Source organism: Penicilliopsis zonata, assembly GCF_001890105.1.
Source record: "Penicilliopsis zonata CBS 506.65 unplaced genomic scaffold ASPZOscaffold_7, whole genome shotgun sequence".
Lineage (NCBI taxonomy): Eukaryota > Fungi > Ascomycota > Eurotiomycetes > Eurotiales > Aspergillaceae > Penicilliopsis > Penicilliopsis zonata.
Window position 1 is genome coordinate 785,821 of NW_019208917.1, and position 21,022 is coordinate 806,842.

At 52.6% G+C, this 21,022-nt stretch overlaps 7 protein-coding genes and 1 non-coding gene across 8 annotated transcripts; 5 read left to right on the plus strand and 3 right to left on the minus strand.

Moving 5' to 3' along the window:
• Nucleotides 1–780: 780 nt before the first annotated feature.
• ASPZODRAFT_117286 (hypothetical protein) lies at nt 781–2,515 on the minus strand. The gene is made up of 6 exons (XM_022721171.1): nt 2,065–2,515; nt 1,984–2,006; nt 1,863–1,929; nt 1,724–1,811; nt 1,105–1,659; nt 781–1,032 (listed from the first exon to the last, which is right to left on the minus strand). The coding sequence occupies exons 1-6, from the start codon at nt 2,157–2,159 to the stop codon at nt 808–810; spliced, it is 1,053 nt and encodes a 350-aa protein (XP_022581152.1). The 5' UTR covers nt 2,160–2,515; the 3' UTR covers nt 781–807.
• ASPZODRAFT_132740 (hypothetical protein) lies at nt 2,226–4,480 on the plus strand. The gene is made up of 3 exons (XM_022723104.1): nt 2,226–2,794; nt 2,849–3,334; nt 3,396–4,480. The coding sequence occupies exons 1-3, from the start codon at nt 2,592–2,594 to the stop codon at nt 4,435–4,437; spliced, it is 1,731 nt and encodes a 576-aa protein (XP_022581153.1). The 5' UTR covers nt 2,226–2,591; the 3' UTR covers nt 4,438–4,480.
• Nucleotides 4,474–6,065, minus strand: ASPZODRAFT_1990760 (hypothetical protein). The gene is made up of 5 exons (XM_022727498.1): nt 5,604–6,065; nt 5,452–5,546; nt 4,950–5,391; nt 4,782–4,885; nt 4,474–4,730 (listed from the first exon to the last, which is right to left on the minus strand). The coding sequence occupies exons 1-5, from the start codon at nt 5,821–5,823 to the stop codon at nt 4,524–4,526; spliced, it is 1,068 nt and encodes a 355-aa protein (XP_022581154.1). The 5' UTR covers nt 5,824–6,065; the 3' UTR covers nt 4,474–4,523.
• Nucleotides 6,066–6,394: 329 nt separating this feature from the next.
• ASPZODRAFT_132743 (hypothetical protein) lies at nt 6,395–8,397 on the plus strand. Its single transcript, XM_022723105.1, has 5 exons — nt 6,395–6,673; nt 6,739–6,834; nt 6,907–7,317; nt 7,379–8,000; nt 8,055–8,397. The coding sequence occupies exons 1-5, from the start codon at nt 6,446–6,448 to the stop codon at nt 8,291–8,293; spliced, it is 1,596 nt and encodes a 531-aa protein (XP_022581155.1). The 5' UTR covers nt 6,395–6,445; the 3' UTR covers nt 8,294–8,397.
• Nucleotides 8,398–9,363: 966 nt separating this feature from the next.
• ASPZODRAFT_132744 (hypothetical protein) lies at nt 9,364–11,409 on the plus strand. The gene is made up of 3 exons (XM_022723106.1): nt 9,364–9,675; nt 9,757–10,389; nt 10,445–11,409. The coding sequence occupies exons 1-3, from the start codon at nt 9,576–9,578 to the stop codon at nt 11,395–11,397; spliced, it is 1,686 nt and encodes a 561-aa protein (XP_022581156.1). The 5' UTR covers nt 9,364–9,575; the 3' UTR covers nt 11,398–11,409.
• A 52-nt stretch (nt 11,410–11,461) lies between these two features.
• Nucleotides 11,462–12,445, minus strand: ASPZODRAFT_97019 (hypothetical protein; the record flags this gene model as incomplete). The annotated part of the gene is made up of 2 exons (XM_022730544.1): nt 12,080–12,445; nt 11,462–12,015 (listed from the first exon to the last, which is right to left on the minus strand). The coding sequence occupies exons 1-2, from the start codon at nt 12,330–12,332 to the stop codon at nt 11,462–11,464; spliced, it is 807 nt and encodes a 268-aa protein (XP_022581157.1). The 5' UTR covers nt 12,333–12,445.
• Nucleotides 12,446–12,665: 220 nt separating this feature from the next.
• ASPZODRAFT_t75 lies at nt 12,666–12,737 on the plus strand. Its single transcript has one exon. It is a non-coding gene; the product is annotated as a tRNA-Glu (tRNA).
• Nucleotides 12,738–16,229: 3,492 nt separating this feature from the next.
• On the plus strand, nt 16,230–20,665 carry ASPZODRAFT_1991329 (hypothetical protein). Its single transcript, XM_022727499.1, has 2 exons — nt 16,230–16,400; nt 16,471–20,665. Exon 2 carries the CDS (start codon nt 16,516–16,518, stop codon nt 20,437–20,439), a length of 3,924 nt encoding a protein of 1,307 aa, XP_022581158.1. The 5' UTR covers nt 16,230–16,400; nt 16,471–16,515; the 3' UTR covers nt 20,440–20,665.
• The last annotated feature ends 357 nt before the right edge of the window (nt 20,666–21,022 follow it).

Genomic DNA, 21,022 nt, shown 5'->3' on the forward strand with positions numbered 1-21,022 from the left:
TCGATGTAACTTTGAAAAGTGTATAAAAAAAAAAAAAAAGGGTCACTCTCCGCTTCGAACCAGCGACGGTCCCTTTTTACTGGAAGCTACATCTACAGCGTATACTTCGCACCTCCAAATTGGGTCTGTAACGATTCAAAAAAAAAACTGGTAGCTTCTCTTTGATTGAGCGTGTCATCCTTAGTGCAGGGGCCATGCTAATCTTCTCTGTATCGTTTCAAATTGACCAAATGCCCGAAGGCACTTGGTTACCCTTAAGGTGGTTTATAACGGGAGCAATGTTTCTGCCTTGTGATTGGTCAACTAGCCGAGATCTACTACCCTTCATCTGAGCCCTACCTAGACGTAAGTTAGGTAGGTAAGGTAGGAACCCAAGTACCTAGGAAGTATCAAAGGCTAACTTTTTTATTTCCAGATTATACTTGGTTGGTGTAAATTGAGGGATAAAGGTTCAAATTTCAACTGTGACAAGAGTTGAAGTGGGATGTGTGATTTATCCCGAGACATTTTAAGAAAAGACCTAGAACCAGCAACCCTATGTGGAGTCCTTAAAGGTCTATCCTATAGGCTGGTAGATAATAAAATCACCGAGGTTAGTAGGTAAGCGTACCGGCTCCAAGGAAGGGTAAGGTCTGGTCATTGGTTAACAGATAGAGTGATGATTTCAAGCACTAGAAGGAAAACAACTGATGACCTCTGGCTTATAATTTAGGGTTCAGGTTTATCTACAGTCAATGCTCATGATCGAGTACATCTATATTGCGCATTTATCATAACATTCCGGGGTTCGTTTCTCAGCATCAATGATCAATCCTGACGAGCCGGATCCAAGGCAGGCTTGTTCTCCAACAGTTCGTCGATCTCCGCCAGGATCTCTGGGGTGAGCTTGGGCAGGAGCTTGAGACTCTGGACGTTATCGACGATCTGCTCTGGCCTCGAGGCCCCTGTGATGACGGCCGAGACGTTTTCGTTCTTCAGGCACCAGGCGAGTGCCAGTTGCGAGAGCTTGAAGCCGAGTCGATCTGCCAGAGCCTGTTCATCATTAGATAAGCCAATCATAGTTGAAAGAGAGAGAGAGAGAGAGAGAGAGAGAATAGATTTTACCTTCAGCTTGATCACTTTCTGAATGACGCCCGACCACTCATCCTTCTCCCAGTCCCTACGGACCTGGTTTGCAAAGCGATCCTGGCTCTCTGAAAAGCGAGACCCAGCCGGCGGCTCCGTTGTGGCATCGTTATACTTGCCGCTCAGCAGGCCCATCTTCAGCGGGGAGAAAGTGGTGAGACCGATTCCGCAGCGGGTATACAACCGCTGGAACTCGCCCTCGACCTTCCTGCGGTCGAGAAGGTTGTACAGCGGCTGCTCGACGATGGGGCCCACGAGCCCCAACTGTTTAGCAATGCCGCACGCCTCGCTGATCTCGTCGGCGGACCATTCCGAGGTGCCCCAGTAGAAAGCCCAGCCCTTGTCGATGACGTGGTTGAAGGCTCGAACCGTCTCCTCCATGGGTGTCAGCCGGTCCGGGCGATGGGCGTAGATGATGTCCACGTATTCCAACTGCAGGCGCTCGAGCGAGGCGCGCGTCCCCTCGACGATGTGTTTCCGGGACAGTCCATGGTTATTGATGAGAATCTCGCCGTTTGCCATTCCCCAGTTGAGCTGTATAAGAAGAAAAGTGAGAAAAGAAGGAAGAAGAGAAATTCGGAGGAGCAAGACGTCTTACCTTGGTGCTGATAACCAGGTCGCTGCGCTTCCAACCGAACCTGCGAATCGCTTCACCCATGACGATTTCCGACTGACCGTTGGCATAGCTGTGCATGTGAGCTGGCTATACTGATACAATGTTCAGCGAACTCGCCTACCTTTCCGCCGTATCGAAGAAGTTGACTCCGCAGTCGTACGCCTGCTTCATACACGCAAAAGTGACCTCTCATCATTCTTAGTCTTTCTCAAAAGAAACCAAATAAAATAATAATAACGTACCGTTATCGACATGACCGCCAAATCTATCGGATCCCGGTATTAATCAATGAGACAAGCAGAGAAGAGAAAGAGAGCTCTCACGTCAACCATCCTCCCAGTCCAATTGCAGAGACATGAAGGCCCGAGTTTCCCACCCGGCGGTACAGCATGTCTTTGTTCTTGTTGGGCCAGGCCATGATTATTGTTATGGATTCAGTAAAATTACTACCTTGCGAAAAGAAGAAAAATAAAAGATGCAGAGCAGACAATTCCCTTATTTATTGATCTGCGGAGTTATTCTCGGGGGTTCCACCTTGACAATTGTGAAGAACGGTTAGATGGGAACCAAACTTCCATCGTCTGAAGTATACTCCGTAAGACTCCATTATTTTTGAGTCAATCCGCGCTCGTACCTCATTCGACAATTATCATAGCTTCCCCTGCTGTCGCATCGGCCTCGGCATGGCGTTTGCTGTGGAGAGGTTCACGCCATCGCAGGCCAACCAGTGGAAACGGTGACGATAAACGGCCGAAGCAAAAGTGTCGCTGTCGGTTTTCTGCCCGCCGTTTTGGCAGTAGAGAAACTGTAGCAACGAGGTCATTAGCTAGACTATACTTCGATAAAGACCATGTCGTCGACAAAAAGAGCCTGCGATGGCTGCAAGATTCGCAAAGTCCGCTGTGGTGGTGGCCAGCCCTGTCGCTCCTGTCTCAACGCAGGCCTGCAGTGCACGTTTATCCGCATCCAGCAGCAACGAGGGCCACAACAGCTGCGTTGCACGACGCGACTGCTGATCGAGCAGACGCAGCGGCTGTCGACATCAAGCACGAGGTAGGAGAAAGACGTTTGTGAGTTCTATTTAATACTCTGCTGACTCTTTTGTAGAATCCCCCTCAACGTGTTGGCGACCACCCTCTCGATCTACCAAGCCCGCCTGTACCCCGTCTGGCCCGTTGTGGACGACGTCGCTGTGCTCGCGACTCTACGGCACGAGGAAACGGAGGATGGCGAGACATACGTGCTGGCGACGGCTCTGGCGGCAGCAACAATGGCTCAGCTACGTCTACACCAGCGAGATATCCCCGGGGAGAGCAGCCAGGCAGAGGCGTTGGTGGCGGAATGCCTGCGTGTCCGGTCTGCCTTACGCTATCGCTCGCTCTGCTCCCTGCACGCCATCCGTACGTCGTTCTTCCTGCATGTCTATTATGAGAATCAGCAGCCGGGAGGCAGTGAGTCACTGCTGTACCTGCGCGAGGCCATCTCCTACGCCCAGATGATGAAGCTGCACCGTCAGTCTGCCTACCCGGGCGTCGATCTCGTCGAGGAGGATTTGCGTCGGCGTGTGCTTTGGTTGCTCTTCGTTACAGAGCGGTAAAGCTATTATTACCATTAAAAATTCTGCTGTCAGATGGCTTATTTTTTTTTTCCATAGAGGCGTTGGGCTCCTGCACCACCTGCCCATCGTGTTGAAGACGAATATCTGCCCGCCCCGGATCGATGATGACTCGCACTTCCTGCCTGCCTTCCTCAATCTGCTCAACCTCTTTCGACTGCTGGACCAATGGCGCGTCTTCGACATGATCCAAGACGATAACGATGATAACGACGATGATAAGGATAATAATGATGACTATGATAATTATGGTACCTATAATAACAACAGTGAACAGACAATACCCCGAAACCCCCTTACAAGCAGTGGAAAACGCACGATCCTGGCCACACTGCAGCGCCAGCTGCAGCAGGACGGGGCTATATTCCCGCTCGATGCCGTTTCTGACGTACAAAAGGCGGACCTGTGCGTGACCCGACACTGGATGCGGATGATCCTGTGGAAGCTGTCCTGCCGCAAGGAAACGGAGACCGCGACGGCCACCGGGATGGGAATGAGGATGGTCCGGGCCTTCCCTGTCATGGTTGCCACAGAACTGTTGCACATCATCTCCCGACTGCCACGGTCTGCGCTCGAGGCCCACGGGCTCGGCATGGAACTGAAGATCTACGAGATTGCCAGCTCGCTCGCAGACGCTGTCGCTTCTACTACTTCATCCTTATCTTCGTTTTCTTTTCCATCTCCCACTTCGTCAGGCGAGAGTCTACTCGCTCGCCTGCACGCCATCCTGGCGATGGTCTGGGGAGGTACCAACCAGCCCCTAGTCGACATGCTGCACCGTAAGATGGCCGGCCCGGCTCTCTCGACAAATCCAGCGCTTCCTCTCCCTCTCCTAGGCCCGTCTCTACTACTTCACCCGGTTGAGACGGAGACGGAGACGGAGACGGAGATGCAGACTCCCACAGTGGCCGTCAACCAATTGTTCGAAAGTCAGCAATTTGACGGTGACATGGATTTGCTGGATCTCTCGAACCTCTCTGGAGGCATTTCGTTTCTGGATCACTATCCCCCGGAGATTCCCCCGTCTGGACTACTATCTAATCTGACGTCCGGGTATGAAGAGTATCTCTATAATGAATGAACCTATATCATGACGCTACTGTATCTCTCTTACGATAATGTGCTTACAGTTATAATTCATTATCATTCATCATCACTATCTTATATTTACAGTCTCCCCTCTACATCCTCCCTCCGTGACTTGGAGTTGGGGTCAAAATACGGCGCCTCGCCTAGACTGCACACGCGGTCTCCGGCGCGCGCCTCTGCATAGTCGTACGTGGCCGTGTGCCAGGTTGATCGGTTGTCCCAGATAGCAAGGTCGTTCTTGTTCCACTTGAAGCGGACCTGGGCGTCGTGATTTTGTGTGACAAGCTGTTCAGTCAATAGTCTGCAGGTCACTATAGGGGGGAATATATTTCTTACGTTGAAGAGATAGTTGAGAAGCACGTCCGACTCGTCTTTGGAGATGCCGTTGATGCGCTTTGTGAAACCCTTGTTCACGTAGACCGATTTCCAGCCGGTGACAGCTGATGTTGTTAGCATAAGACTTTGCTATATTAAGCAGTCATTTAGGAAGGATGTATTGCGTACGGTTCGTGCGGATCACAGGATGTACCGCCTGTAATTCCTCGCCACGGTTCAATGGAGAGCCTCGCTCACCCTTGCGAAGGGGGTTCCCCAGCCGGCGGGCCTCATCGTGGAAGAAGCTCGCGTCATGGGTAGCAGTCAGACCCTCTAGAAACCGCGCCATGGGCTTCGAGAGCCGGTCGTACACCTCATACCCGGAGGCCCAGAGGGTATCTCCGCCCGTCGGGGGTAAGGTATGGATCTTCAGCATGGCGTAGTCAGAGGGGACGCGTTCGAAGGTGATGTCGCTGTGCCAGCCGGCGGAGGCGAAGCGGCTCACGTCGCTGAGCTGGTGCGTGAGGCCACCGCCTTTCTTCTGCTTCTCGCTGCTTATCACGCTGATCTGGTCGCCTAGCTCGCTGCCTTCTTCGGTGAGGGGGTGGATGTGGAGAGTTGACGAGGCGGGCTAATCAGTTAGTAAAACTTATCCATCACTGAAGTCTGGTGTGTAGAGTGTAGTACTGACACATCCTGCCAGAGCTGTCATCTGCTCGCCCAACTGACGCATCTGATCCGGCGTCACTTGCTGGTCACGCAGAAAAACCACGCCTCGTCGAGATACTAGAACGACTCAGTATATATATTTTGCATGTCATCTTTTGAATCTCAATATCCTACCAGTCACTGCCAGGTCTCGAATCTTGCGCTCGCTGTCCGCCGCCTGCAGCAGATCCGACACCTGTACCCCGCGATACTCCCTGCCGATCACCGGTGTCAAGTCGGTATAATCAAAGGCATCCAGCGAGCCGGACGATTCGAGCGGCGCGGAGATGCTCGGCCGGGCCAGCTCATGGCCACCGAAGATACCCGATGGGGTGTTGTCCAAAGCTCCGGGCATGATGGATATGTATGTATGTATGTATGTTTGTTTGTTTGTATGTTAAGTGATATAATTCAATGGTAGAGAGTAGGTTTCTCCATGTTCGGATAGATCATGTTCGTTGGCTCTTATACCTCGGTAGATCTCCACACCCCGGCTAGGCAAGATGATGCATCTTTACTCTCCATGGCGTGATAGCCCCGGTCTTCTTCTCGGTGGGGGGTCGGCGAAATTCTCGGCGCCTGTAAGCCGTTCATAGGCGGGGGATTTTTTTTATTGAATTTCTTTTATACTCTTTTTGGGGCGTGCCTTTTCTTATCTGGGGCCTCATGAAACGACTCTGCATCCGCTGGATGGAGTGTCCTCCGTAGTGAGTAACAACAGCCCACGTTTTTAACCTTTTTTTGCCCTGGCACAGCGCAAGCCAAGCAACAATTGGTAGCGACAGTGCTCCAGTAGCACCATTGTCGGTGCCGATGATGTGCTCGAGATGGATTCCAGACTATGCAAAGGTCCATAATTGCTTCGTAGGCGTTGGAGTATAAAATCCAGGTGCATTGCCCCTGCCCGTAGCCAAGGGATCACCACCCACGCGTTGAATTAATCTTTTTTTTCGAAACCTGGTGGACAAGTAGTGAAGATGGCTGACGTGGAGAAAGGCGTGTCCAAGGCCGCCAGCGATATTGGAGATGAGACCTCGTCCATCTCCATCCAGATCGGTCAGGACCACCTGGCCGATGTTGTCCCCCCACACGAGTCGTACGAGGGATACCATCGCTTCGACCCGACAGCCACCTGGACGGCCGAGGAGGAGAGGGCGGTGGTGTTCAAGACGGACATACTCCTGCTCTCTTGGATCTGTTTCATGGTGTGTGTGTCTCTTTGTCTTAACTATGACCTAGACCTTTAGTAGTACTAAGACTTCCCGTCCAGTTCTTCGGACTCCAGCTCGATCGGGGCAATCTCTCAAATGCCCTGACAGACGACTTTCTGGCCGATCTAAACATGACGAGCGACGACTACAACGATGTGAGCCGGGCCTTTGCCCCGTGAAAAACAGGAAATGATGTGCGCGTGCTCACCTCGTTTCTCTCTATTTAGGGCAGTTCTATCCAGTTGGTGTGTTTTCTGACTGCCGAATTCCCTGTCCAGATGGTCATCAAGCGCCTGGGATTCCGCCGTGTGCTGCCTGTCATGGTCATGTTGTGGAGTATCGTTTCATTCGCGCAGGCGTGGATGACAGGGCGGGCCTCGTTCTTTGTGACGCGTGCTCTGATCGGGGCCCTGGAAGGAGGCTTCATCCCCGGTACGATCCTCTTCGCCACGTACTTCTACAAAAGCAAGGAGCTGGCCATCCGACTGTCCCTGTTTTGGGCGACATTGAACGTGGCACGAATCGTCTCGTCCCTGTTGGCGGCTGGGATCCTGGAAATGCGAGGTACTGGCGGCAAACCAGGCTGGTTCTGGCTGTTCCTCATCGACGGCCTGCTCACGTTTGTCATTGGAGCAATTGTAGGACCTCCCCTCTTTTCAGGTTATTGATTTTTTTTTTTTTGACACTTAGTCTCTGCAGAGCTTCTTATATCTGCCTTCGTCACCGACCAACACCACCAGCGTCCTGGTGCGCAAGCCGTGGTACACACCTCGCCAGGAGACGATCATGATCAACCGGCTACTGCGCGACGACCCATCCAAGGGTTTGACGCACATCCACGAGGCTGCCACTTTCCGTGACGTGCTGAATACCTGGAGCGACTCCTCCATGTGGGGGTTATACTTTATCGGGCTGATCGCGTACATCCCGCAGTCGCCCGTCTCGTCGTACCTGTCGCTGACGCTGAAACGCCTCGGCTTCGACACCTTCCAAGCCAACATGCTGAGCATCCCGTATGCCGCGCTACAGATCATCTGCATGCTGCTGCTCTCCAAGAGCAGCGACTACTTCGGCGAGCGCACCTGGCACTGCTTCTTCGGCGAGTTCTGGTCCCTGCCGTTGCTGGCCGCGTTGCTCTCCTTGCCCAACGGCGGCGACGACTGGGGACGCTTCACCATCTCCACGATGATCGCCGGGTACCCGTACTTCCACCCGATCGTCTCAGCCTGGATCTCGGAAAACACCTTCGACGTGAAAAAACGAGCCATCACGGCCGCGACGTACAACGTGATCGTGCAGATCGGGTCGGTAATCTCTTCGCGTGAGTACCCTCTTATTGATCATTCTATCGTTAGTATATCACTGATTATTGAAGAAATCTATCGAACCGATGACGAACCATACTACCACCGGGGGAACAAAGTGCTCATCTCCATCTGCTGTCTGTCGCTGGCTGTGTTCGTGCTACAGCGTCAGTACCTGCGATATCTGAATCGGCAGAAGGAGAGGAAGTGGAACGCCATGTCGCATGAGGAGCAACTCGAATATCAGGCCGACAGGGAGGCACGAGAAAAGGAGGGCAACAAACGCCTGGACTTCCGATTCAAGTACTGACGATGCATTGTAATGAAATTTATAGACTATCTTCGCTCTAGCTCCTTCCCTAGATATAAAACGGGCTCTATTAGAATTGAATAGACGATTATGATTCTTCTGGCTGAACTCCAGCTCGGAAAAGGGGGGTCTTTCCCAATCCGGCCTAGTGGTAGTGCTCTTTCGCTCACCTCCTCCTCATTATTTAGACTTCATCTTTCCTTTGCTCCTGACATCCAGTCGTACCTGCAGCCCAGACGAGCAGACACAGAGTTCTATGACTGATTGTGTTCTCTAGAATCTATCGCCGACCCTAGAAGAGGATGATGGCCTGGTTCCCCTTTGGTTCAGAAAGGATTGGGAGCACTGGGAATCATATAAGGGCCTTCTAGCCCATGGTCTGTATTCTCTGAAAGATTACTTAGATGTTGATTAATATATACTTACCCAATAATAATATCTACAGGTTCGTCATCTACCTAGGGTTCATGCTACTCTACGATCGGTATCTCCGAACAGTACGGAGTAAGGGCGGTTCGGTTCGAAAAGAATGGCGATTGTGATCTAACGATTAATGCACGAGTCCGACATGCGTCAGGAAAAGGCAAGCAAATCGAAATGACTTTCGGACGTCGAGAGGGAATACAATATCCTGCTCTGATAGGAGTACCGATATGCAGAGTCTCTTGACGGTATGGTACAGAGAGGATGACGGTATTCTCAGTGAACAGGGAGTATTGTTTAGGAGGTAAAGGTCTCATCTCATGATTACTTGACTGTTATTTAACCAATGATTCAACTAATATTATACTGACCCTGAACTTGAATAAGCCCTTCTATCCCTGTGCTGATGGTATCCACAAATCTGGGGTCCCCGCATTCATTATCATACTCTATGCAGACAGGTATATTATTATGTTTGGGTAGCTAGGAATGTTCTTTTGGCTAACTAGTTGTCTAGTTTGATTATATCATTATGAAAAATAACAACCATCAAGCATGGTACAGAAATCGAGGTACATGCGATTAGTGGTAGAAAGAATAGGCAATAATTGCTGGCTGCTGCTCATGCTGATGCTTTAGTTCACCAAGGTAACTATTGGTTGAATCTCAATACTACGCTACTTGCCACTTCCCCTCCCGGATATGATAATCTGCCGAGGTTGGACAGGCCGATAACCGACTCAGCTTCTCAAACCCCCGGGCTAACTTGCTGTCTACCTTCCCTGAAGTTACATGAGTATTGTTCGTGGTTATTGGGATATCTCGGATACGTGTAGCCAACGAGCTTTCCCCGCACAGAATGCCAACTGCGTCTCTGTATCCCCCGGTCGATATTCCCGACGTCGATCTGTGGACGTTTCTCTTTGAGCGCAAAGAACGACCATTCCCAGAGGACCAGAGTGAGTGGGAAGATTTTTTTCATCGAGGAAAATCAATTTCTTGGTGAGTTGCGAGGCTAAAATTATGATTTCTTCGGTCAGTCATCTACCAGGATGCAGACACACGCCGCTGCTACACCTACCAAGAGGTTCGACAGGCAGCACTGGACTTTGGCAAGGGCCTCAAGGCGGCCTGGAACTGGCGCAAAGGCGATGTGCTGGCCCTCTTCACGCCCAACTGCATCGACACCCCCGCCGTGATCTGGGGCACCCACTGGGCGGGAGGCGTCGTCTCCCCGGCTAACCCGGCGTACACGGTCGACGAGCTGGCCTTCCAGCTGAAGAACTCCGGGGCCAAGGCTTTAGCAACACAGCTCGCGCACCTGTCTGTTGCGACCGAGGCGGCCAGAAGAGCCGGGATCGCAGACAACCGGATCATCTTGCTCGGCGACCAGCGCCATCCCGCCGCCCGCTTCAAGCATTTCACTACCATCCGCAACATCGAGGGGACCGCGCGCTTCCGTCGGACGAAGGTCGACCCGGCGAAAGACCTGGCCTTCCTGGTCTACTCGTCTGGCACAACGGGGACGCCCAAGGGGGTCATGCTCTCCCACCGCAACATCATCGCCAATATCCTTCAGTACAAGGCTGGGGACAGGAACCTCAGCTGTCATGGAGGACCAGATGGCAAGGGTGACCGCGTCTTGGCTTTTCTGCCTTTTTATCACATTTACGGTACTTCCTACCAACTCGCTCTATCTCACATTAAAAACATTACTAATCTTCCCAGGCTTGACTGTTCTGATCCATCAAGCCATGGATTCCGGCCTGCACCTCGTAGTGATGGCCAAATTTGACCTGGAGAAGTTTTGCGCGCATATCCAGGACTTCCAGGTCACGCTGGCGTACGTGGCGCCGCCGGTGGTGCTCCTGCTCAGCAAACACCCGGTGGTGGACAAGTACGATCTGTCGAGTCTGAAAATGATGAACTCCGGGGCGGCGCCATTGACGCAGGAGCTGGTCGAGGCGGTGTATACGCGGATCCAGTGCGGCGTCAAGCAGGGCTACGGGCTCAGTGAGACCAGCCCGACGACGCACACACAACCCTGGGCGGACTGGCGCCGCACCGTCGGCTCCGTGGGCAGGATGCTACCCAACCAGGAGGCCAAGTACATGACCATGCCGGAGGATGGGTCTGCGCCGCGCGAGTTGCCCGTCGGCGAGACGGGCGAGCTGTACCTGCGCGGGCCCAACGTCTTCCTGGGCTACCACGGCAACCCGGCGGCGACGGCCGAGTGCCTGTCGGCGGACGGCTGGTTCCGCACGGGCGACGTCGGCTACCAGGACGCTGAGGGGAACTTTTTCATTACGGATCGCGCGAAAGAGCTCATCAAGTACAACGGTTTCCAAGTAGCGCCCGCCGAACTGGAGGGCATCCTGGTCGGCAGCCCGGCCGTCGACGACGTCGCGGTCATCGGTGTCCACAGCGCCAGCCATGGTACTGAAGTCCCCGTCGCGTACGTCGTGCGCAGCGCCCAGAGTAAAGAGTCAGGTCGCTCCGCTGAGGATGAGGCCGCCAGCATTGCCCACTGGCTCGAGGATAAAGTCGCCTACTACAAACGTCTGCGCGGGGGGGTGCACTTTGTCGACGAGATCCCCAAGAGTCCGAGTGGGAAGATTTTGCGGCGGGTTTTGAGGAAGAATGCACAGTTAAAGCAGGATAGTATAAGAGCGAAGCTATAATACATATACACTACTGTACCCTTGTATGCTGTATATTGTATATTATACGACAGTATATTGTATATTAATTAAACCTCGCCACCATGGCATCGACATCCTCACCGTCGACAGCATCAACCTTATCCCTGACAACGCGCTCTACCGCCTCATCGACCGGTTCCTCCCCGTTTAACAAATCGTACCAGCCATGCGTGTCCTCCCTGGCCAACAACTTATCCGCCACGATGGCGACATCCTCGCGGGTAACGCTTCCCTCTGCGCGAGTCTTGCCTAGCTGCACCTCTCGCGTTGCCGGTCCGTCAGCCAGTAACCCAGGCCGCAGCAGGATAGACTGGAAGCTGCCACTGGTAGCTTGCTTCTTTCTAGCAAGAGCAGTCATGTACTCGTCTGCTTCTAGTTTCGCGCGGTAATAAACTGGAAGCACCGCCTCGTTGAAGTACCGTATACGTCCCCAGTCCCCATCGGACATCCAGGAAGGCTGGCACCTCCGACTGCCAAGATGCGAGATGAGAAGGATCTTGGAGACTTTCTTCGAGGCAAATGCCGTGCTGATGAAGAACTTGGCCGCGTTCTGGTCGATGGCTATTGTTCGATCGGGGGATCCTTTTCCTCCGGCTCCTAAACACAGTAAATATATCATCTACCGCTTTCTATATCCGTTTATATATATATGGATGCTTACCTGCCGCCCAAACAACATAATCCGGCGAAACAGTATCTAGGATAGCCTGTGCGTCTGCCTCGCAACGTACGTCGTCAAGACTACTCAGCAAAACATCCAGATGACCAGGCTGTCCTTTGGCGAGGGCTAGGATTTCGTTTTCATGTTCTGGGTTGCGGATCACGCTGGTCACAGACCAGGAGCGGGCGAGGAACAGCGGGGTCATCGCCATGGCGACATTGCCGTGGCCGCCGAGGAGGAGGACGCGAGGCATTGTAGTGTATATCGTAGATGGAGATGAATGGAGATGGAGATGAATAGAGATGTATCTATATAGAGTGGGTGGGAGTCTGAAGAATGTAGCTGAAACTCGAGCGGGGTATGACGTGATGTAGTATGGAGGGACACTGTGACACAGTCGCACAGAGTTAGGAGTAGAAGTTTTGAAGTATTAAATAGCAATAACTAGCATATGAGTACTATTATGATATATATAATATCAGGAATCATGATTATTATTGAAAATGCTATGGATAAAATATTGTACTAGGTGATTATACTGTCTAATTTGCTATAATATACACATTTCCGTTATTCTCTTCAACAATCCGAAATGGTGTAACGGTCAACATCGCCGTCTTTCACACGGCAGCTCGGGGTTCGATTCCCCGTTTCGGAGCTTTCTTTTTTTCCCCCTCTATCTACTTTGTATATACTACACATACATACACTACTTACTATAGAGCGACTCAACTCACTCTTCTTATTATTATTTATTACATTCACCCTGACATAAATAACATGCGTGGGTTAGTATATGGTTAGTCTTTTCTTTAGATTCCACACTACCATGAAATATAGGAACTACGATATGGATATGCTCACGCAGAATACCGGCGTACATATATAATGTTGACATAACTACCGGTAAAGATACCACGAAGTGTGGGTTAACATTTTGGTCGAGTAGTCTGCCAGATATTAGAAGATTGGAATCCCCCGAAGATCCAGTAAGAGGCATAACCAGAGGAGACCTGAAAAGACCAGAAAAAGCCAAAAACTCGTGATCAAAGACATCCTCTCGCACCGACTTTTTTGTTGTCACCGACCGAACTTTCCCCATCGCCGAGAAAATATAGGTCTCGGAGGCGCTGCAAATCCAGCCGCTGCTCATGACTGAGTGCACTGAGGCATTCACTGCCTAGGACCAGGAGGCATCGGCGAAGACAGGCTAATAGGCCTTGGCCCCGTGGCTGTTGGAGAAACCAGGCGATTTCAAATAGTTATTTAATAATTATATATGCCTTTGACACCACAGGCCGATATAAGCCCTCAATGGCATCAGGCCACCTTGCCCTGGGCAATCTGGTGGGCTCAGAACATGACCTTGGTCAGGACTTGTCACAGGGGAACCTCCCCAAGGGCTGCGGCCTGGCGTCGTCTTTCTTGATCCTTGGCCTCGAATTCAACAAAGTACGCCAGGTTAGTCGTCACAAACACAAGGCCTGGATATAGAGCACAGTCAAACTGGTCGTGGCAAGTGGAATAAAATGCGATCACGCTCAGACAAGACATGAGCAGGTAGTTCATTAGCCCTAGACCCCTCTATAGCAATACCTACAGGCTTATGATCAGCACTGTCGTTTTTCATATATATATCTACAGATGCCCTACCTAACGGTCCTCTTTCGCCATGACGTGGCACACTCGTGGTGATAGATTTAGCTCGCAGTTCAGTTGCCTCCGAGAAGACGCTGAACTGATTCGTTGAGCCGACCGTTGTGCCGACGTTGAGTCATTAACATTTGAGACTGGCCATCATCATTGAAGGTGGGTAAGTCGTACGCATTGGCGGTAAGACGGTGTCTGATGTGGTCGATATATGATCGTATATGTGAGGATCGTTCCGCATCTGTTCATATGAGCACCACCCGAGTTCCGTGGTTGCACCACGACGCTTAGTGCGGGCGATGGCCACGATCTGACGTCTCGAGTCAACAGTGATCTCTCTTGTGATACAGTGATAATGCTGATAGCTCGTGCCTGGATCACCCACTTTGTGAAGAGATCGAGGGTTCTTCCGCCCACGGTTTGTTGCTGGTCTTCCTGGCGTAACCTACCTCCTTCCTCGACGACGAGAACCCATGAAGTTTGCCTCAAGGTCGTCAACGGACTGGAACAACAGGGTCATAACTACATACTGTTGCGAGAGGTCCAGGATGCGGAAGAGATAGGTGATGGATGAAGCTATCTAGGACACTCGCAAGGCGAGAGAAAAGGCAGCCTGTGGCGCTAGGCCTAACTAGTTACTAGGCCCCAACATAGTGGTAACTTACATATGTAGATCTGCTTATTCACCAAGGTTACTTAGGTAGGTACCTAAGTTAATATATGATTTATTTTATAGTGAGTTCTAGGCCATACTACCATCAATCAGATGTACTACTACATAACTACATAACATGTAGTTGTAGTAAATCAGTCTAATCTCAGATGAAACACGGAATGTAGATAGTCTTTCCGCCTTCGTTTAGCTGCCATGTTGCTAATAGCCATAACGAATCGATCTTCCTTGTCATTGCTCCGTAATTAAAGGACCACCGTGTCGGGTCAGGCTCATTGGCAGTTCCACCACTGGCTCCGGTAGCCGCTAGTGGCTGCTGGGCTGAATTAGGTACCTGGTAGGTACTAAGTAGGTAAACCAGGTTTTTATAGGTAGTTACCTGTAGTTAACTAATAGTCAGGTACCTGGTAACGAATAGTTATACTATGGAGTCATAGGTGTATTGTCACTGTTGGTACTAATACTAGCCACTAACCCAACAGGGGTAGGTGTTGGGGGTCTTCCTGTTCGGGTTAGTCAGGGGAACGGCGCTGTGCCGCTAGAAGAGGGGAATTCTGTAGTACTTTTGGTGGTACCTGCTGGAACTAACTAATTATTAGTTAGCTTAGGTACCACCCAAACTCCTAGCTAACTAGCTAACTACGGAGTAACTGCACAGTCGCTACTACATATTACAGTGTACTCCGTAGTTAGAGTCTAGAGTCTAGGCTTGTCCACAATTCTCTCCACTGCACAACAGGATCCGAAGGGTTTTCACATCATTATGACCACATCCATAACCCTTGCCAAGCATAGGTAAATACCGATCTGGGTGACCTTCCGTCTTGCTTTATCCACTTCAAGTTCACTGACCAGCATATAGTCGGAGAGTAGCTATGGAGTAGTAGCTCTTAGTTAACTACGGTAGATTTCTTCGACAGTCGCTTCCTGACTCGAATCCTTCCTCCTCTGCAAGGGTCGTCAAAGACGGGTGGAGACAAGGAAAAAGAATACGAGTACTCCGTTTCGTCGAGCGAGAGATGAGAGAGACAAAGTTTGATACTGTTGTTTGCTGGTTGGCCTAGCTTTTGGTCCTGGAGTCCTGGAGTTATGGAACCTTCCATCCTTCTCCATGCTCGAGGCAGCCCGGAAAATTGGAACTGGATGGACGGTGGTACCCAGCTGAAATCAATCAATCCACTAATTGAATAATAGATACTCTTCTAGTAATCTCATTCTCATTTCTAGTGCTTTTCCCGGCCTCGCTAGTGGTCGCGTTGGGCTGCAAGGGGTCGCTCTCCGCTCTCCCTCTCTCTTGTGTGGATCGAAATACAGTAATACCAATACATATACACCCGTTGCTCCTGAATTACCCACCCCAATGAGCCCCGAATGAGCCCCAATGGGCACCATACTAAACCGCCGTAATACTGTATCATACGTAATAATACCCCATCATGTTTAATGAGTTGATTGCTGATCTCCTCCTCCTCCTCCTCCTCCTCCTCCTCCTCCTTGGTCACATCGAGTCGAGCCTTTTTTCCCTTGTTTTCTTTTCTTTTCTTCTTGCTACGGAGTACCAACTGAAGATATGCTTGCTAACTACTTGCCGAGTAGTATCTAGTCATTAATTCTACCAAATCCGGTTTCAATTCCAACCGCTGATGCATTTCATGCTTCCCACTGACCAGGGACGTGCTCTGTCACGCTATCGCTGCATCGTTACTGCACAGGTCACTTACTAGACGCTCGTCACATCGACGTTATTATTATTATTATTATTATTGGAGTACGGAGCATTATCTGCTTCTTATCCAGTCCTTCCCTACAGACAGGGATATGCCAACGACCTGTCTTTTCTGCACCACCAGATCGTCCCACTCCTCTCTCTCCGCGTAATCGTCGCTCTCTGCATCCCATCTTCCTTTCCTTTCTTGTTTTCTTTTTTCTCTTTTCGTCGTCTTCCTCTTCTCGCCTGTTTCTATCAAAAAAAAAAGTATTTACTAGGTCATCGAATTTGTGAGCTCGGCTTTTCTTGGTATACTGCAATTGATACCCATTTTTACTGACCTGTCGTTTTGTATGATAGATACCCCAGTCCTCAAAAGCTCGCCCCCCCAATACCCCCTTATCGATGAATCGCTTCCGCAAAAACAAAAAGAAGGAGGAGGGCCCTGTCGGCGTAGAGGCTGACAGGGCGGCGTCGGTCTCCAGCTCGAGAACCTCGAATGATAATAACAAGAAGAAAAACAACAACAAGAAGACAGAGCCGGAACCCGTGCCGAACGTCGATCTCGCCTCCGTGCTGCCTCCCAGCGATGACTTTCGGACCAGTCTGCTCATGCCCAAGCTGTCGGCTCGCTTTAGCATGTTGAGGGAGCAGGATGACCCGACGAGCATACTTGGCAAGGCCAGCGACGACAGCGTGCTGTTCCCCAAGCGCGCCTCGCGCTTGAACCTCTTCGGCCACCACCCCAACCTGCTGTCCGACATCGATGAGGTTTCCTCTATTGCCGGCCGAACTGCCTCCATGGCATCGGGTGGGGATGGATATGGCACCGACGATGATCGCTCTTCACAGCCGGGAAGCATCATGAACCGTGGTCGTCGTACCGAGGGCAACAATCTGTTCGGCGGCCGGCAGAAGGTTTACAAGATCGCCGCAAAGTCTTCAGCAACAGAGGGCGGCAACTCCTCTGGCGGTATGGGTGGACGTGCTCTATACGAGGATGATCTGTCCATGTCCGCTTTCCAGCGGTTGCGGCTCAAGGAGAAGGAGGAGAAGCTGGCCGCTGAGGAGGCCGCCAAGGAGGCCAGCCAGACCACCTCCGAACCGGAAGACGCCATGTCCAGTATTTCGTCGACGATTAAACGCACCACCTCCTCCTCCACCGCTTCGGGCCCCTCTGCCTCCCGTACGTCTACTGCCGCCACCTCCATCGACGAGCAACAGTCGACAACAACAACTGCTATCGAGAGCCCTCGCATCACAACCAAACAACCTTTCCCAGGAATGGCGCCGGAACGAGGCTCGATCAAGACTCGCCGGCTGTACGGTCAAAGTCTGGCACAATCCTCCTACAACCAGCAGTCGTCTACCCTTCATCGACTAGAGAGCCTGAGTCGCCAGCGCGCCGGCACCCCTGAAATCCCTCAGCTGACCCGCGCTTTCTCGCGGAGCGCCACCAACCTGCACGACCGCCTGCAGAGACTCGCCATTACCGAGTCCTCCTCGCCTACCCTGTCGCCCGCGCGACCCACGAGTCCGCCCTCCTCCTTGGCCGCATCACCGGAACCCCGCGAGCGCGGCAGACTCAACAACCCATCACCTCCGCCCACAGCAGGGACAACGGGCAGTTTCGGGTCCGCACCTCCTCTCAGTCCCCCGATCAGCGAGAACGACGAAGGCACACCGCTGGCGGCCGCCTTGCAACCCGAGGACCGCGGCAAGGCTACCGCCATGGGCATTTTCAACAAGCCTCGAACCACCCTCTTTGACGAGAATCAGTTCACTCGCCGGCAGTTGCAAATGCATCAGGGTCGGAATACCCCTTCTCCCATGCGACAGCATTCTCCTCCTCCCTACCCGCCGGTTGCCGAGATCAATAATACCATCAACCACAACATCCTTCCTAGCGCCATCCTTCCTAGCGCCATCCCTCCTAGCACCATCCCTAGCACTATCCCTAGCACCATCCCTAGCACCATCCCTAGCACTATCCCTCCCAGCAACATCCATCACAACAACATCCCTCCTAGCCATATCAATCAAATCCCCAATCGCCCCCGAGGTTATTCAATTGCGAGTTATCGTTCACGAGCCGAGTCTGTCTCGTCTCATTACAGCAATGCGTCTCGATCTGTTGCCGATCGCTCGCTACCCCCGAGTAGGTCCGGAAACTCGCCTCCTCGGAATTTGTACGGAGCCCAGACCTTTTTCAATAATTTCAGCGGTAGTGAGTCAGAAGATGAGGGAAATCAACCTGACTCAGACTCTAGCCGGTTTCCCCGTCGGCCATCGCACGGAAATGATGTGCATCCGGCGTTTCGCTCCAACAATATAGCCATATCGTCGTCATCGCCACCAACGGGCCCGGCAGACCAGCCCGATCCCTTGCCCGAGTTGCGGTACTCGGATGTATGCGATCTGAAACCTATCGAGGAAAATGACGGGACCGACAAGAAGCCCCCGGCTCCTTTTGCGCCGACCCTGACTTTTACCCCGGAGAAGCCGGATTCCCCAACCCTACCCCCGAATGGGTTGGGCCTCAGCGGCATGATTCGTACGCACCTACGTTATGATAGCGACAGATCATCCATCTACCCTCCGCCGTCGCCAGGGTTGCCTCCAGCCCAGGCCAAGGAGCAGCAGACACAAGTCACGCACGAACAAGCCCCGTGTCTTGAGAGTGAACGGGAAATCACTGCACCCTCGACTGCCGCTTCAAGTACGTTAGGCGGTCCTTCATGGCAGGAAGATCTCAAAATTCGGCACCGGCGGGAAGCCAGTACCGAGACGCAGAAGGAACGCGAAGAGTTTGCGAACGAGCTGGCCGAGCGACGCCGGAGGGTGCAAGAAAAGCTCAAGACCTTTGTCGAGAGCGAGAGTCGATCGGGTAGCCCTGTCCCGAGTCGACAGGCACCCGAAATCCCAGGGGTTAGACCCGGGAACGCGTTTGCGATGCTCAAGAACAAGTCAGCCATGCTTGGCCGACAGGAAAGTAAGGGTACGAAGGTCCTGGGCCTGGGAAACAACGCGTCGACCCCGGCTCTGGTCCCGGAGGACCCATCCGCTTATTCATTTCCCTGGCGGGAGGACGACGACCGCAGCAGCGGCCCCTCTGGCTTCGGCAAGCATTCCAACTCGAGCTCCCCGCATATCTCCTCGACTAGCACCAACACCAGCACCTCGGCAGACCGACCGATTCCCTCCCGCGTGCAGGCCGTGAGCCGTAGCAGCCAAGAGGACTCGCGGGAGTCGAGCCGCAGCCGAGGCGAGTCACCGCACTCGAGCTTCAGGTCGCAGCGCGATCGGTCCGAGTCGGACGCCTCTGGCCGGTCCAAGAGCCGCACCCGGTACCGCGATCGCGACGATCTCGAAACGGTCGAGGAGGGCGCCGTTGCCGGCATTCGCAGAGGGCCCTCCGACAGCTACCACCCGCCATCGGAGCACGGCGAGCGACACAGCAACACCCCGTCGCTACTCTCATCGGCGCGCCCGTCCGTCGAAGTGTCTGGCGAACAGCAGCAGCCACCGCTCGTCTATGATCGCTCCCCCTCCGCCGCCTCCGGACGATACCGTAGCGGTAGTCGGTCGGCTGCCCCGACCGGATATTTCGACGGTCATCATCACAGCAAACCGCCTGGCGTCGGCCCTCCATCCGTGTCCCCGATGGTCGGCGTTACCTCTCCCCGCCCGTCTCCAATTGCTCCGTATTCCGCCAACGCGACCCCGCCATTGCATGAGCTGTCTCTGGACTCCGGGGTCGCCGGGACGCCGGCCCTGTTGAGCGCTGCCGTACAGCAACAGCAACAGCAACAACAACTGCAGCAACTGCAGCAACAGCAACAGCCACAGGCAGCGCCCGTCGGGCGGGCTGCCGGCGGCTCCAGCGGGCTCCAGAAGCGGCCCGTGAACAAGCTGCAGATCTCGGAGCCCAAATTTATCTCGTCGACGTCAAACGTGCCGCTCGTGGGGTTACCGCCGGGGGCCAGTCTGAGCAACGGGATGGACACCGTCACACCCCCCATCCCACCGATGAATCCGCGGCGGCGGCGGCAGACGACGACGCAGACCATCCTGGGAGCTTTCAAGAGCGATCACCGCCACGAATCGCGGTACGGCGGGCCGTCTCCTGTCTCTACGCGGGCGGCGGATGAGCTGAGCAACTTCTCCGACGACGAGAAGCGGCCTCGGCCACGCCAACGGCTGCGCAAGACCTCGAGCGAAGGGGGGAACCTCAACGCGCGAGCATACCAGGAGGCCATGGCTGCGCCGTCGCCTGCCATCCCGACGCACCCGAACGTCAACGTTTCTGTTGACGGAGGGATGTTTTAGTCTTAAGACTTATACCGCTATATACTGCTGTATACTGCTATATACTGCTATTTATACTGCTTGGCTATAGGCTGTACTATACTGTCTTTGATGCATTGTTTAGCGAGAGGCTGTATCATAGTGTCGTTTCGGCTGTATTCCTTGTCTGTCTGCACTTTGTATATTAGCTAGAAATTTACTTTAGATTTATAACAATATTCTATACAGAGCTTTCCTAAGTCTGCATAAAGCTATAGTATCCGCTAACACTATTTCTATCATCATCAGAAGACAACAGAATCTTAATTGTGTGGTATAGTCACTAAATGTTGTAGTGACTTTGTCCTTATCCAAATCTTCTCACCACCACCACAATATCGACACAATCGTCACACCCACCATGAAACCAGTCAGACTTTTCTTTTACTCCCCTATGGCAGTATTTCTCTTTCTCTTTCTCTTTCTCTTTCTCCCTCCTACACCCTCCTCTCCCTCTTTACCTGGCCCTCGCTGCCTGTATTCCCTCCAACTGGTTCCGCACCTAGGATGCCTCGGAAACGACAGACAGGCAAGAAGAAACCCAAAGGCAAGAACAAGACCAGAA

What these genes read in the sequence shown, in the direction of transcription:
- ASPZODRAFT_117286 (XM_022721171.1), bottom strand. Translation starts at nt 2,159, where the DNA reads ATGGCCTGGCCCAACAAGAACAAAGACATGCTGTACCGCCGGGTGGGA. An exon ending in TTCTTCGATACGGCGGAAAG is followed by an intron (nt 1,812 to 1,862) that starts GTAGGCGAGTTC and finishes TCACATGCACAG; the next exon opens with CTATGCCAACGGTCAGTCGG. An exon ending in ACCTGGTTATCAGCACCAAG is followed by an intron (nt 1,660 to 1,723) that starts GTAAGACGTCTT and finishes CTTCTTATACAG; the next exon opens with CTCAACTGGGGAATGGCAAA.
- ASPZODRAFT_132740 (XM_022723104.1), top strand. Translation starts at nt 2,592, where the DNA reads ATGTCGTCGACAAAAAGAGCCTGCGATGGCTGCAAGATTCGCAAAGTC. An exon ending in CTGTCGACATCAAGCACGAG is followed by an intron (nt 2,795 to 2,848) that starts GTAGGAGAAAGA and finishes ACTCTTTTGTAG; the next exon opens with AATCCCCCTCAACGTGTTGG. An exon ending in TTGCTCTTCGTTACAGAGCG is followed by an intron (nt 3,335 to 3,395) that starts GTAAAGCTATTA and finishes TTTTTTCCATAG; the next exon opens with AGGCGTTGGGCTCCTGCACC.
- ASPZODRAFT_1990760 (XM_022727498.1), bottom strand. Translation starts at nt 5,823, where the DNA reads ATGCCCGGAGCTTTGGACAACACCCCATCGGGTATCTTCGGTGGCCAT. An exon ending in TCCTGTGATCCGCACGAACC is followed by an intron (nt 4,886 to 4,949) that starts GTACGCAATACA and finishes TAACAACATCAG; the next exon opens with CTGTCACCGGCTGGAAATCG. An exon ending in TTCTCAACTATCTCTTCAAC is followed by an intron (nt 4,731 to 4,781) that starts GTAAGAAATATA and finishes TTGACTGAACAG; the next exon opens with CTTGTCACACAAAATCACGA.
- ASPZODRAFT_132743 (XM_022723105.1), top strand. Translation starts at nt 6,446, where the DNA reads ATGGCTGACGTGGAGAAAGGCGTGTCCAAGGCCGCCAGCGATATTGGA. An exon ending in TCTCTTGGATCTGTTTCATG is followed by an intron (nt 6,674 to 6,738) that starts GTGTGTGTGTCT and finishes CTTCCCGTCCAG; the next exon opens with TTCTTCGGACTCCAGCTCGA. An exon ending in CGTTTGTCATTGGAGCAATT is followed by an intron (nt 7,318 to 7,378) that starts GTAGGACCTCCC and finishes TAGTCTCTGCAG; the next exon opens with AGCTTCTTATATCTGCCTTC.
- ASPZODRAFT_132744 (XM_022723106.1), top strand. Translation starts at nt 9,576, where the DNA reads ATGCCAACTGCGTCTCTGTATCCCCCGGTCGATATTCCCGACGTCGAT. An exon ending in ACCATTCCCAGAGGACCAGA is followed by an intron (nt 9,676 to 9,756) that starts GTGAGTGGGAAG and finishes TTCTTCGGTCAG; the next exon opens with TCATCTACCAGGATGCAGAC. An exon ending in GCCTTTTTATCACATTTACG is followed by an intron (nt 10,390 to 10,444) that starts GTACTTCCTACC and finishes TAATCTTCCCAG; the next exon opens with GCTTGACTGTTCTGATCCAT.
- ASPZODRAFT_1991329 (XM_022727499.1), top strand. Translation starts at nt 16,516, where the DNA reads ATGAATCGCTTCCGCAAAAACAAAAAGAAGGAGGAGGGCCCTGTCGGC.